At 50.1% G+C, this 15761-nt stretch overlaps 2 protein-coding genes across 5 annotated transcripts in view; one reads left to right on the top strand and one right to left on the bottom strand.

Annotated features, from left to right (window-relative positions):
- The window catches only part of LOC149338760 (glutamate-gated chloride channel-like), a 495321-nt gene that overhangs the window by 181004 nt on the left and 298556 nt on the right, over positions 1-15761 (top strand). The window lies entirely within an intron of this gene.
- Positions 1-15761, bottom strand: part of LOC149338762 (uncharacterized) — a 91992-nt gene that overhangs the window by 15129 nt on the left and 61102 nt on the right. Inside the window, exon 2 of the mRNA XM_089549996.1 lies at positions 3416-3557. Within this exon, the coding sequence (XP_089406122.1) occupies positions 3416-3557 (142 nt within the window). The remainder of the gene's footprint in view (positions 1-3415; positions 3558-15761) is intronic.

Here is a 15761-nt window from a genome sequence, read left to right as displayed (position 1 = left end):
TAATCCATGAATAAAAATATAGAGCGAAGCTCAAAACAGACAAGCACAAAGACCAGAGCAGACACACGAGCGCTTACTTCCAACTGGCGTTTATTGAAAGGAACAGTTACTTATATGTTGAAGCAAAAAAAAAAAACCACAAAGGATATGAGACATACGGGCATTTACTCTTCAAAAATTGCAATTCAGTTTCTGTCAGGGCCATGGATGGCGCACTAATACAGGAGGAATCTTGCAGCATGGCTATCTTAGCAGCGTATACTATTTCCTGCACTATCTGGTCAGAGCTCCTATACACCACAGAACAGCTGGTAAGATCTGGTTCGTATGCCCTTTCAGAGCCGGAAGAAACGCAAGAGGCTTTTGCGAGCAACCCTAATGGACGTCAGCTAGCGCACGAAATAAGGAAGGTAGTCGTCGTTCCTTATATTCACAACGTAGCGCACCAACTCCAGAAGATTGGACGCCGTAGCGACGGGAACGGCATCCTCTCAGCCCCTATAAAACTGCAGAAGTGGTAGCGCGTGTGAACAGGGGGAATGAGGAAAATAGGTGTGCCATAGCACATGAGGAGCCATTAGATGATGCATGTGTTGAAGTCGCGGTGTACTCAATTCCTCTTTCGCGCGGGAGACTAAATGTCAGTGAGACGGGAAGATGTTTGAACGAGCGGTTGAAAGAACTCAATTATAGAACCAGCGAAATGGGAACAGGAAATTTGGCGCTGCATCGTCGTCGATGCAAAGAAGACGACAACGATACCGGCATCGAAAGGGCGTGCGATCCAGACCTCCTCTCCCGACTTCCGGCATCTCCTCTACACGTGATGCAGTGAAGGATGGCGATCGCGCAAGCTTGAGGCTTCCTTCACGCGTATACGTTGTCGCGTGCCTCAAACTTTTACCATCATAGATCTGGTCTGGCGGGCTCTCCGTTGTGCCCGCTCTGCGCTGAACCCAAAAAGATTGATCGTTTCTTGTTGACCTGCCGCCGTTTCTCCTCTTTACGGCAGCGCCTGCTAGAGCACCTATTACGACAGCTCGGTCTGTCTGACAGGTGGGGTTGTACTGTCTCTTGGTGCTTCCTACATTGGACATAGTAACTGGAATGTGCTCTCCGCCATTCAAACTTTCCTTTCAGACACGAAACGGCTGGCGTCGTAAGCTTTTTTTCATGTTCTAAATTTATCTGCAGCCAAAGCTTCCTAAACATGGCAAGTTTAGCCCCGTTTCCTCTTTCAATCACCGATCTCACAGTGTTTGAGTAGCTTATTTTGATACCTTGACACGCTTTCTTCCTGAGAAATCAATGCCTTTCTTCGCTGGCTCGAAAAATGTCCCGCCCAGACCCCGCGGAAGAGCGGTCGAACACCGACGAGTTGCCCACTTGAGAGGCTTCTAATCTATTCGTGATAATCATCGTCGCTCTCATTTTGCGAACTTTTACCTTAATGATACACCATTCCAACCGTGTTCGTGGCACTAGGTGGCGACTGTTGTAACGGTTGCTCATGCTCTGTATTATTTAATTATAACTGGAATCTTCAGTAATTTTTTTAGTCTGCGTCCCTTGTTGAAAGGGTGCCCTGGCAGCGTATTCGCCAACTGCAGCCTGTACAGCCACTGCAGCCTGTACAGCCACAAGGCTTGAAACCACGGTGAATTGATCACGGTGACTGAAGATTGTCACAACGGCTTACCTAAAAGGGATAATTATTCCCTGAATAATGCATAAAAGTCTATACCAACCTATTGTTACTAACCATGTAATGTTTAGTTTAAATTCAAAACTGATATTCCAGCGCTGTGAATAATCAGTGTAAAAGTATGCAGAAAATGTTTTGAAAATCTTAAACGGCGTTATATGGCACTAAGCATCACGATTTGCGACCTAAAAGGGTAAAAAATTAAGAAATGAAATAAAAAAAAACAGTAAAATTACAGTTTAGAGAGCGGAGTCGAACGGCCGACCTTCCATACGCAACACGTGGCTCTAATCGACTGCGCCATAGCGGCGATGTCAAGCCGTCGTTCTGAATGAATATTTATAACCAGCCTTAATGGTGGCTGCTACCTGCCGGTGGGCGGCGCTGTCATCGCTGGCTGTACCGGCTGCATTTGGCGAACAGGCGCCCTGGCACGCCCAGGTGGGCGCCGCACGCTTCTTCGTGGCAGGACCTAGCATTTAGCCTGTGTTTAAATATTTTATTTGCTTACCCCGACTTATTCTATTGCCGTTATATTTGATCATTTGTACATGCCATAGTTTTATTAACGCCCTTTAAACTGTATTTTGAGCCTTATTTAATGCGATCGATTTCGCATCATTTCACTCCATACCTCACAATCTGCCCAGAGCACACTTCTGCGCGTTAGTTGCTCTTACGGCGATAGTTAAGGGAGGCCATTGGTGGAAGAGTCATACAGAGATTACCCTTCTGTAGCCTTAACGCTGTCGCCTTAAAGGGATACCTAAGCAAAATCCTAAAACTGAACAAGAACTCTGAAAATAGATTCTCGGAATGTGATTACACCGAAATCTAGTCGTCACTTTTCGTATTTTTGAGCGGATGGTTTTATTTTCGATGTTTTATGAGCGCGCGCCAAGCCCTGCCCGCTGGCGCGAGGTGAAGAGCGTGACGTCATGACTCCCTCGTCCGACAGGCAACCGGTCGCGTCACTCGAAGCGCGATATCGGTAGACCAAGCGATAAGGCTCCCAACCTCCGACGCTGCCGACTCAGAACTGGCAAAACACGCGAGTAGCGATGGCAATCGTGCTTCTGCGGGGCAGTGGGCGCGCGGGTGTTAGGACGTCTAGTCGCAGCTTCCACAGGCAGCCGACAGGTGCAGCAGTACGGTAATAAATAGCAAAAAAAGTGCTGTCTGCCTTTTTTCGCTAAAATACTTGTTGCATTTATCAATTTGAGCTGTCAAGCTCTTGCTTACATGGAAGAGAGCAGCTCCAAAAGTTTGGTTCAGTATACCTTTAATGTGCCTCATCGTCACCCGTATATTTGATCTAATTCCACCTTCGAATTTCCAAGCATCATCAGTGGCAACAGACGACTCGGCTTTTCGTCCTGAACATTTGTCCTACATTCCGAAAACTGACTGCACCACTCCACCACAATCTGTCACCTCTTAACATCATCATGAACAGCAGAGGTGAGACTGAATGCCCGCTGGTGGTTCTCCTATTGCTTAAGTGGTGAACTTCATCACGGATTGCACCCTGCATTAGGCGCGAGTCGTGATCAGCGCAGATATTTGCAAAGCGAAGCTACTCGGCCTTGCGCCAGTGGAACACTGTAAACCAGCGTAGAAAGGGAAGCCTAATGTTCAGAGTAAATGAAAGTGCTGCTTCGTATCGAATAGCTGCATAAGCCACCGGGCTGCGCGTGTATTCTTACTTACCGGGCGCGCCTCTAACCGTTTCTTGTACGTCGCGACGTGCACGATGAATGCGTACTGGCGCCAGCCATCTTCCCTCGTCCAGTGGAAACGGCGCCTGCTCCGTATTTCCGACCAGGGCGCGCGGGCGGCCGCAATGAAGCGCCTGCACAGGCGAGACCGTCGCCCAGAATTTCCGTCTCGCATTTCTTGGGGGCGAGCGGGGGAGGGGGGGGGGGGTCCTGCAGTCGACGGCTCGGAGTCAGTAGATATAGGGTGGCGGTGGGTGCAGTGGGGGGTGGTTTCTTTGGAGTATGGAGGCTTCACTCTGCCGCAACACCTCAGGTAAAGTGAGCTAGAACCTCCTCTAGCTCACTTTACCTCAGGGGGCATTGGCTTGTATGGAGGCCATATAGTCGGCTGTAGCTGCAGTGCGCCTTACAATTCGACACAAGCTCTTTGTGCGTCACGCATAATGGAATCAGACACTTTTTCACTAGATTCGACTCGCATCGATCTATTTTCCTCCTGTTGCATTTTATTGTCTCTACTGTGCTTAATAGCGAACTTGTGCTCTATAAGTATGCGAGCCAATCAGGGAATCCCTAATGGTCATCGGCATACATCTTTTCTGCCAAGAAAATTGATGGGCCGTGCACGGCGTAACACGTTGGCTCCTCAAGTACGTTTTCCTGCGCTCACACGCTCATCGGCAGGCCCAGTCCAGTTCGCCAACAGTGTATTTCTGTTGTCCACCTTTAGATCGTGCGAAGCACAGGCCAGGTCTCGGCGCTGCTGTTGTCGACAACGCTACGTAGGCTGTCGACATCGATGCGCAGAGTCGGCCCGAATAACCCAGAAAGAAGGATCTTCCACATGACTCATCGAGAAGACTCTTCCGCATGTCATCTTCTGATTATGTTCAGATTATGTCTGACAGACAATGGTGGCATGTGGAGCAAAATAGCGGAGCATGTAATAATTACACACACAGGTTCTCTTTTCTACTGTGACGCGTATTTCGATGACGATATACCGAGCATTTGCCGCCGCCCAAGAAAGCCTCTTAACCGAGCAAGGTGGGCAGTAGCCCAGTTCTCTGTACGTGGCAAAGCTATTTCATGCTTAGTTTTTTTTGTGCACTTTCATTCATAGTATCACACTTGCGTTCATTCACACCAGTTTGGGATGCTCCTTCTCACTTTCATTTCCGCTAAATATTCTTGCGCTGGTGTGGTCTTTGCCTACCTGGGTTTTATTTAGCCCCCGTGTGACGTCTGGCGGCAAAGCTGAAGCACAAAACAAGAGATGAGTTTAGCAATTTTTTAATATGCTTGGCATCGCTTTTATCGCGAAAACTGTAGGGTGTAACAGCTTACAGAACTGTTAGATGTGATCGCAGCTTTGCTGTTAGACGCCGCTGGCTGCTCTGGACAGCATCTGCAGCCCAGGAGAAAGTATTCGCTCTGCTTGTCGCCGAACCGGTGGACCAGCGAAGACTGGTCGCTTGGGTGAAGCTCGAATCGGAGACCTCCTGAGGTGCAGGAGCACACTTTTGTTTCTGAGTTAATAGTTTATATTCCACGTTGCCCTGCGTGTGATTCGATTGTAAAACTTTTATTTGCAACAGTGCCCTCGCCTAAACGATGGCCAGAAGGTCTTGCCTCCTGGCGGCGTCTTCGGCCAGTTGGACGACCTTTGAGTCTCCGGATAAGAGCTGAGTAGGAGAGCCTCCCATTGGTCGAGCAACTTTTTGTCCCACCAGGGGTGCAAGAGGGCACTTCCAAAGAATGTGATTCAGATTCGCTTTGTCGTTACATAGCTGGCACTCATTTGAATATTGTCTCGCCTAATAAAGACTACACATAACCGGATTCGGAAATGTATGAGTTTAGAGACGGCGCTAAGATGTGGGCTGACTTTTTGTCAGTGATTTTACTTAGCTGCATTGAGTCGGTAATGTTGTGTGATCTCTGTGTAACAAACAAGACGATCCCTGTCTGTCTGTGAAGCCCTCGGTATGCTCAGTGGCTCAGAAAGCGAGACCTCGAGTCGGTTCATGAGCTGCTTCGTTGTCAGCCAGGGATTCGTGTGTACATGTGTCCAGACTATGTGAATTTAAAAACAAGCTTAAAACAAGATTAAAATTATGCGTACTGGAGAGCGGCAGTAACGATGACGAGGAATTGCATGCACTATCAAGGGCATGGTGATGAAGACGATGTGAGTAAAGGGGGAGCGTGCTAAGGAGCGGCTGCGTGTCCCCTTTGATCCGTCACAATGGCATAATCGACTAACGTACGGCCCGACCGAGATCTGCATGATCCGCTGCCCCGGCCGCCTCACTCGCCGCCCGCATCTTACATTCCGTTCGAGAACGGGATGGAAGATGCGGGATATATTTTGCGACCGGGGTTTATTACGAGGTACTGGGGTGACGGGAACGGCGATGGCAACAGTCCGGGATCAGGTCGGCGAAGCACACACAAGCGCAGCGCTGGCAAAACTCGCGAGAGCACTGCCACCTCGTCTTCGTATTTTCAGATAATCGGAGGCATCTTCCTCTTTATCCTTACAATCGCCCCGGGGACAAGACGAGCCATCCTGGCGACTTAGGGTGATGGCAAGACGGCGGGGTCGTAGTATGGCTTGAGGCGCTGGTCTTGTACGGTCTCCCGCCCGCGGCGGCGGAGATCAGGAGACGTCGTGAGGGGTTCCACGGCATAAATAACTGGAGAGGTGCGCTCCGGTACACGGTAGAGACCATGGTACTTGGCTAGAAATTTTGAGGAGAGACCGGGACTTCCTGAAGGGATCCAGAGCCACACAAGTGCGTCAGAAGAGTAGTTCGGTGAGGTTTGGTCTTGGTCGAGACGGAAGCGCTGGCGATACTGGGTGTCTGTCGTGAGTGAGCGGGCGATTTGGCGGCAGGCTTCGGCGTGTTGCGCGGCTTCGGGAACAGGCCTATATTCGGATTCATCAGGGTGGTAAGGGAGAATTGAGTCGATAGTAGCAGATGGTTGGCGGCCGTAAAGTAGGAAGAAAGGAGAGAAGCCGGTGGTGGACTGCGTAGCGGTATTGTACGCATAAGTGACGTACGGAACGACGAGATCCCAATTCGTGTGGTCAGAAGCGACGTACTTGGGCAGCATGTTTTCGAGGATGCGGTTAAATCGTTCAGCGAGGCCATTGGTCTGCAGTTGATAGGCGGTCGTGGTTCGGTGAATCGTGCGCACTCTTTTTTTTAATGTGACGTTGATTGCCTCAGGGCATAAAGCGGTATGTAATGATAGATGAGGATGCCTAAACAAATGAGTAAAGGTTCGCTGATATAATGAAATCGAGGAGTGAACGATGATGAGGTCCTTGTGTCCAAGCGGTGTATAAAGCACTATTGTAGGGCGAAAGACCCGCTGTCGCTAGGTGCCCTTCAACACCGTGCCTCAAGATCTCGGTTCCTGCAGACTGGACACCCGGGCGGGGAAATACACCTTCGAATTGCGGCCACTTTCGTGTAACGGCCAGAATTAGAGCACCCCGACCCGGATCCTCCGAAGCGCAACCTCCTCTGCACGGGTAAGACCACGGGGGAGGGTTACCGCACACGGAGGGATTAGAGCACGTGTGCGGCGCTGGAGGTGTTCCTTTTTTTGTTAAAAGGAGGGTGGTGTCATCCAGTGTTAGGAATCGAGGCGAAGACGAAGTTTGGGTCACAAGGTGGGTCGCAAAATCTGCACCGCATTGCGAACTCAGGAGGTCTCGTGGGACCCACTATATTCGGATTGGCTGTGGGATGCATGCCGCGAGACGATGGATGTCCTGGCAAATGCCTTGGGTGCGACTGACGCGTCGTAGTAGGCGTATGACGTGAAGGGCGTCGGTGCGGATGATAATGCGAGCCGTAAGTAGTAGGGGAACGGCGGCCATTGAGCAAAGTGCCTCTTGAACGGCAAGCAACTCCGCACAGAAGGAGGAAGGAGGCTCTAGGAAGCGAAACGTGTACGTTTTGTTCAGGGCAGGCTTGCGAGGGAAGTAAATTGCAGTAGGGGTTTCGCAAGCCTGGATGCCTGCGTCAACGTATAAAACGATGGAGCCATGCGGCAGATGGGCGTCTACTTGTGTAATTCGTTCGCGAAACGACGCCACCGCGAGGGTAGATGATGGACGATGTAAATCAGTTGGTTTGTTATCGCTTAGCTGCACAAAATTTCAGGGAGGGAGAACTGGCGGAGGCGGCTGTAGAATGGAGTGCGAGGAAGCATACGCCCTGAGTGCACACGTTGCGTGTGTAAGGTTAGACTTAAGCCTGCGAGCATCACGTCTTTGCTGCACCAGCTCATCTAGAGTATTCAGCTGCGCATGTTCTTGGAGCGCCACGATCGGGGTGATGCGGGGAAGGCAAGTGATGACCCTCATTGCCTCTCGATTAACGGCTTCAAGGCGATCCCACTGAGCTCTCGTCAAATTCTGCAATTGGGCTTGGTACACGAGGCGCGGTTGCACAACCTCCCGCATCAACTGCCTTGCAACATATAAGCGGGCGCCGCCTGTTTCAGGAGCAATGCGTCTAATCAGACCTAACGCCTTAATCGTTTGATTTTAGTTCGAGAAAGCCAAGCAGTCCCTGTTCCTGACTCGTGTATTGTCAAGCCCAATATTCTGACGGTCGAACTTTCTGAAGTGGAGTTCCGGATAGATGGAGACGAATTGGTGTCGCAGCGAGTTTAGGGCGTCCCCAGAGGTTGGCAACTTACACATACGTAGTTTTGCTCACTGAAAGCTGAAGACCAATTGAAGAGGCATAATGAAATCAACGGCGGCGCAACAAGGACACTAACAAGAGAGGGGACACCACTTGCGCATGTGGTGTCCCCTCTCTATTTAGTGTCCTTGTTGCGCCGCCGTTGATTTCATCATGCACCAACTCGCCCCTCAGGCCATTCTTCTGAAGAGGCATAAGTTGACGTAATATCTAGGGCTGATTGTAGGGCGGAGGCTTGAGTCAACAGGTCGTAGTGGGTGCTCCACACAGTGGTGTCATCAGCGTACAATAAATCTTAATATCAGCCACTTCATGTAAGCGCCAAGCAAGGGGGATAAAAGTACTGATAAATAATGTGGGCGATAATACCGATCCCTGGGGTACGCCGCGAAGAGGCACAAAGGATCCGACGGCCTCACCACAGGCTTATGGCAAAGTGTCGGCCTTCTAGATAGGATTTTACAAAATTGCGCACTCTAACGGGGAAATGCAGCAAGTGAAGCGATTCCAGGATAGCAGCGCGACTGATATTGTCGTACGCCTTTTCAACGTCCATGGCCAGTACGGTATGCACATTGTGGGTGCGAGTTGATGCTAGAACTGATGACGCCAAGACAGCCAGTCCATCTTCTGTACCTATGGACGTTCGAAAGCCGATTATGGCGGGATGATAGAAACCGTGGTGTTCAAGCCACCACGACAGACGTGTGGCAAGCATTTTTTCGGTAAGCTTGCACAAAGTGGGCGTAAGAGAAATAGGCCGGAAATTACCAAGGTCTGTCGGCGACTTTCCCGGCTTTGGAATGGGGATCACAATAGCCGATTTCCAAGTTTCTGGTACGACGCCTTCTATCCATACCTAGTTGATTGTGGCGAGGAGTTGAGGGAGTAGAGCGGAACTCAAGTTCTTGTACACCTCGTACGGAATGGAGTCCGGACCGGGTGCAGTCTTCCGAAGGGCGTCATTTATTGCTGCAAGCAACTCCGGCATGGAAAATGGGCTTGCGGTTCCCTCGGCGTCGGCTGTAGATGGTAGCCTGTCGACATACGCTGGAATGCCAGCCAAGGAGGCTCCTCTGGCCCTTGGAGGCAACACGTCATACTTGGGAAAAAACTTCCGCGCTGCTTCTGTTGCGAAAATAAGTTAGGAGCGAAGCATGCTGTGGACGCTGCGTCAGGACGACGAGAACCATGTTCCATAGCGCGAAATGTTCGCCATAAAGAAACATTCGATGACTGTGTCGAAAACTGGTCACACCACGTATGCCACTGCCTCCGCGAGAGATCACGTTCATATCTGCGAGCCATGGCAGTAAGGTAATTCAGCCTTGTGCGTGCTTGTGCAGAAGTCGAGTCTCGGGAAGCGGCCATCTCCGCTTGTCGACGAGCAGCCCACAAGTTAAGCAGACCCACATCCGGCGCCGGGCGATTGAGGTCTGTCCAGGAGATGGTGACAGTTGTAGCCTTGTTAAGCGCAGTTTGTATGCAGTCCATACTTAGTGTAGATGACTGCATAGAGATCTTCGAGCGTAGTGCGAAAGGTGTCCCAATTCACCACAGAACACCCTACGGCGTGATCGGCGGGTCCGTAACGGATGAAGACCGATGATGATAGGGTGGTGGTCACTACCGCAGCAGTCAGGCTCCAGGTGCCACGAGGGAGTGCCGGAACCGTACCACCACGTAAAGTCCGGAGCGTACGTTGGACTGCGAGCATGGCGCACAGCCCGAGTTGCTGAATCGGGATGGTTGAATAATAGAAACAACGCATCCGCGAAGGCGTCCCGCACAAGCCAACCACAGGGGCTTGAAGTGGGGTATACCCAGCCTAGGTGAGGGGCGTTAAAGTCACCACCGACTAAAATAGGGCACAGTAGGTGTAGTTGTCGGAGAGTTAATAACCACCCCAGATTAATGCGGGAGGAAGCTCCACCGGCGGGCCTTACATAGCATGACACGACTACAACAGTTGCCTTGGGAAACTTCACGGCCACTGCAACTACCTCCTGATAAGAGGTGCACCATTTTTCTAGGGAGAGGCGAACTTGAGGAAAGCGCGTATCAACATACACCCCCACCTTTCCTGGAGGGGCTGCAGTGTGCACACGACGGTGGGTCATTGAGGGAGACAGGTATCCATTAAAGCCCGGGATAGATGGCAAGGTCTCCTGCATTGGTCTCCTGCAGTAGCAGGGCCCACACCTGGAGCTTGTTCATGCGAAGTCGATATTTGAGTTCTCCCAGCTTTGTGGAGAGGCATCTGCAGTTCCACTGGACCACGTTACAACAACGTGTACTCGCCATTTTCGATTAAGCGTCCAAGCGTTGTAAAAGAACTGATGTCAGGTTAGATAACTGGGTTACCATAAATCGGAGGAGGGATGTTGTAGAGTTATCCCGCAGTGCAGCAGAAGAACTGGTAGAGTCAGCGAACAACGCATGAAGGCTAGACGTAGTCGACGGTGCGGCAGCACTGAGTGGCGCGAGGTTGTATTCAGTAGCTGTGGCAGCCGGAAGGGCAGCAGTTTCGGCATATCCGCCACAATAGCCGAACGGTTGCCGGCTGCAGTGTATGGAAGCGGACCGAATAAATTAATGCCAACGCTGTCGAATGGGCGTGGCGGGCATGGTAACGGCTGCATCTCTGCAGCAGAACGATGGGGAGTTGTCTTGCGGCGTTGGCAGATAATGCATGAGCGCACGTACTTCATGATGAAGGTGTACATTCCGCGCCAGTAGTAGCGCAGCCGTATGCGGGCATATGTCTTGAAAACGCCCGCGAGACCGTTGTGGGGGCAGCGTGGAAATATGCGCATATCTCCGAGCGTAAGTGACATGGAATAACGAACAGCCACTTGCGGCCTTCGGAACTGTAGTTGCAGCAATAAAATAGGCTGTCACGAATCACAAAATGGGCAGCTTGGCTGCGGAGCAAACGTGACGGATGGGCTGGTGGCAGAGCCGCAGCAATTTATTCTTTAATTGTACGTCGGAGCGCTGGTGCCAGATAGGATGGTCAGTCTTGAGCGCTCGGAAGAAAGGAAAGTTGACGTGGCATTTCTTCCCTTTTATTGTAAAACTCTCAAGAAATGAAATAAAATAATAAAAAAAATCGAGAGGAAGCCCGCACCCAACCAAAGGTTATCGCAGGCGAACCGATTAAAAAATAAAAGAAAAGGGGCCAACGCCTAAGAGAAAATTGAAGAATAACCAATTACAAGAGAGAAAAAAAAAGCAAAGGCACAATTGATGGGCGGGCAAAAGTGATTTTTAGACGCAAGACGCCCCTGAAGGATTAACCCTTTCGGCCCTGGATTTTTTATTTTGCCGTAGATTTTTTTGCTCCGCATTTTTACAATGCCTAAGGCCCCATAACCACGTAGTAAAAATTTAAAGCTTGTGGTGGGAGTATTAATCGATTTACAGGTATGGTGTCAAAATCGGACATCAGGGCTCAATGGGTGTAAAATGCAAGTGGGTCCGTTTTGGTAGCCGTAACCGACAACAAAAGAATTAACGAAAAAATTTATTTTGCAGTGTGGAGACCTATAGAGAAGCTTTTTTTACTTTGTAACGGATAGATAATCTCGCAGTTTCCACAAAAAACTTCGCTCGCTGCTGTTTGCCTTGCGTTTTGTGTCATACCTCCACGTTTTTGTTCCTGCCAGGTTTGTGTTCCAGCTTGTGTAAGTCACGTCAACAGCTCACATGCTCAAAACTTGCGTAGCCTTCCTGGAAGGCGACTGTGGTCAAGATAAAGGCTTTCCTCGAATCTGTAACGCCCTCCTCTATCGAGCTTCACGAAGCACTTCCGTAGCGCCCATCGCGAAGGTCGGCAAATCTAAGTTCTAAGCTTGCGCGCGGCACACTGCATCTCGCTTGCGCTTGTTTTCAAACCAGCTGCTTGGTATAGAAGAATTTATAAAGTGTAACAATCTCGTCGTGTCTGTGTCTTGACTGAATGTTGTTCCCTTCAGGTGACAGGAAATTCCCTCTCATCAATAGGCTTATCAGTTCAGGATATCTCTCGGCCGGGGAGAAAGCAGAAGCTGATTATCAGCACACCAAATGCGCTTTCTCAAGAAAACACAGCCAAACACGCTGCATTGATCCGAGCGTCGAGGGCGCGCCACACGTGCTGCACGAGCGGAGGAGAATGAGTTTCAGTGTAAATACCCCGGTCGCTTCTGGCAGCTCAGTGTCGATGCTCACAGCTCACAGGACGAGGAGAGAGGTTAAAAAAAAGGAATAAAAGCTCAAGGTCAGGCGTGCATTTCTTCTCGCTATTCCTTTGGTCCGGTTGCTGCTCGCCGACATCCGCATGGTCATTTCCAGGCTCAATCCGAATATTCACCATGTATGATAGCGAGAATTTCCATTTTCCAATTCATCAGAAAGCAAATTTTAAGATTTTGTCCATTTTCTGTAATGAACATTCATGTCAGCAGTCCAAAAAGGCCGTTAGTATAGGTGCATCTGCTAAAATACTAGCAGATTCTATTCTACAAAGATGACCTATCATCACTCAATGGCCACCGCTGGCAACCGTTGAGCCCTGATGGTGTCAAAATCGCACATGTCAAAAATGTGTTCAAACTCAGCGTCTACGCATTCAGTAATATTTACGACGGGGATGTGAGCTTGGATAGGCGTTTCACACAACATATAAAAATGTGAGCGCAGAAGAACGAATGGTTAGTGAGATAAAAATGCACAAATTTGCTACACCTCGGCTTCTTCACCCCACGCCTCCCATGCTGCTACTTCTTCCTTAGACCGCACAGCTCAATGGAAGTCCGTGAACAGCGATGTCGATAGCAGCAGGAATCCCTAAGGAACTACTGTATTAAAAATTAATCGTGTTTTCTTCTGTTACTTTATCTTTATCTTGACCTTTATCTTGACCACAGTCGCCTTCCAGGAAGGCTACGCAAGTTTTGAGCATGTGAGCTGTTGACGTGACTTGCACAAGCTGGAACACAAACCTGGCAGGAACAAAAACGTGGAGGTATGATACAAAACGCATGGCAAACAGGAGCGAGCGAAGTTTTTTGTGGAAACTGCGAGATTATCTATCCCTTACAAAGTAAAAAAAGCTTCTCTGTAGGTCTCCACACTGCAAAATAAGAAATTTTTTCGTTAATTTTTTTGTTGTCGGCTACGGCTACCAAAACGGACCCACTTGCATTTTACACCCATTGAGCCGTGATGTCCGATTTTGACACCATACCTGTAAATCGATTAATACTCCCACCACAAGCTTTAAATTTTTACTGAGTGGTTATGGGGCCTTAGGCATCGTAAAAATGCGGAGCAATAAAATCTACGGCCGAAATAAAAAATCCAGGGCCGAAAGGGTTAAGAAAGCAGAAGGAGTACATAAGAGAGGGGAAATCGAAAAGAGAATCAAGTAAATGACAAAAAGGCAGGTAAAAAACAAATAAATAGAACGAGCGAAATGAAAAATAACCAAGGTATTAAAACATGAAAAATATAACAGCTAGAGGAAAGAAAAGAAAAAGGAAAAAAAAAATTGGAAAAATAAATATAGAAATAAACATAAAAAAGCGAAAACAAATCAAAGACTGCGTGTGCACGCAAGGCGAACAAATGTCAAGATCCACATGCCCCACATGCCTGTGAGGCAGGGGCAGGGCCACGGCCCAGCAAAATTGGCCATATGGTGCCCCCGACCACATGAGACATGGGGAGGCGCAGAAATGGCAGGGAGGTCTACGAGCTATCCGGGCGGGAATAAAGACGAGAGACTGGTGAAAGAAGGGAAGAAACGCGAATAGCAACGCGAATAAGCAACGCAGGAGACCGAGGGGAACCTAACAAAGAGGGGAAGTCATGAGGGAAAAGAAAGTGCGTATAGCCGGGAAGCCGTGCTGCTATGTCCGCGGTGAGAGGGCAGGCACGCAGGTAATGGAGGACAACCCCCACAGCTGCCCCGCATGGACAAGAAGGCGGTGGAAGGAGGGCAAAACGATGGAAGTAGGAGGGAAAACGACCATAGTCAGTTAGGAGAGGGAGAAGAGATCGAGGTGGAGGGAAAGAGAGCGGTAGACGGTTAATAGAGGGGACAAAAACAGCCAAGAGGGTGTCCGAATGTTCCGCAGTCCAGGTGTCTGACCAAAGCCCGAGTATGGTGGTACGCATGCGGGTGCGCACTGACAAGGGTGACAGCCACGACGGCCGCAGGAGGCCGTGCGCCGACGCCAGTGAGGCGGCCCGGTCGGCACGAATCTTTAATCTGCTGTAGCAGCGAGGGGTCAGGAGCAGGTGTGAGCCCAGCAAGAGACTCAACCTGCTTTGGCCGCTGGCGTGTCAGAATCCTCTGTTGCGCAACTACTTAATGCTTTGACAGAGCGTGACAACTTCAGCAACGGTACGCAAGTCGCGCGCTAAAAGCATCTGAAAAGCGTCATCATCAAGGTCTTTCAAGATGTTGTAAAGACGGAAACTGAGACGCGCTGAGCTGAGCGTCCGCTCGATTGCCTAGCCTTTGTTTTATTTCCTTTCCTTGTCTCTCATCTCTACTTTATCTTTGTTGTCGCGGCATCACACTCGGCCACGACTACGGACCTGAAAGAAGAGACGGCACAGTCCTTTCCAGTCTTGCAGGCGAACGACCCTTTTCTTCAACCGCGACACGTGCACTGCGAAATTGTTTCTCCTCCGCCCGTCCGAGCCTGCTTGAAATGCTGCAGTACACACACGCCTAAGCACTCAGTGATTACGTAGGGCGCATCATATTTCGCGGTCAGCTTACGCCCTGTTGATTGTAGGCCGCGTCGCACCCAGACCTCGTCTCCAACTCTATAGCGAGGAGCTCGTCCACGTCGGCGGTCATAGTTGCGTTTTTGTGCCTATTGCGCACGAGACGCTCTTTTCCGTGCTTCCGACCTGATGCACTGACAAGCTGCCTGTCGCGAAACAGGGGTCCCGATGTTGATAGGTGTTTCTGAGTTGCGCGTTCCCGCAAGTTGAGGCTGTTGTCCGTACACACTCTTATAAGGCATTGTTCCCGCAGAACTTTGCACAGAAGTGTTGACAGCGTAGGCCGCCGTTCGGATGTGCTGGTCCCAGTCTGCCTTGTCTTTTATGTTATTCATTCAGAAGGGAGCGAGTCGCGATTGTATGGTCTGATTCGTCCGCTCGGTGAGACCATTCGCTTGTGGGTGGTACGCCGATGCGAGTGGTGCTCAACTCCCGCCCGGTGCAGGTGGGCACGTATTTCACGACTCCAGAAGGTGGTGGTTGAGCGGTCCGATATTAGTTTTCGTGGAAGCCCGTGCCGCCATTAGAACTGGTCTTGTAAAAATTCAATGACGTAGTGTGCAGCCAGGGAGGGTACAGCAGCAACCTCTACAAATTTTGACAGATAATCTACAGCCACTAATATGTGCCGGTTGCCCACTGCTGATGTCGGCAGAGGTCCAATGTGGTCGATCCCTACGCTGTCAAATACAATCTCAGGCAAAGGGATTGGCGTTAGAAGCCAGAGTTTACAGCCCCGAAGACGCTTGTACTGTTTGCAGACCTCGCAGCTGGCAACGTACGCGCGGATGTTGCTGCTCATCTTGGGCCACCAGAAGCGTTCCT

This window comes from Amblyomma mixtum, chromosome 6, assembly GCF_055824585.1.
Source record: "Amblyomma mixtum isolate Tamu chromosome 6, ASM5582458v1, whole genome shotgun sequence".
Taxonomy (NCBI): Eukaryota; Metazoa; Arthropoda; class Arachnida; order Ixodida; family Ixodidae; genus Amblyomma; species Amblyomma mixtum.
The sequence above is the reverse complement of the archived record's forward strand: the minus strand, read 5'-3'. Positions and strand labels throughout refer to the sequence as shown.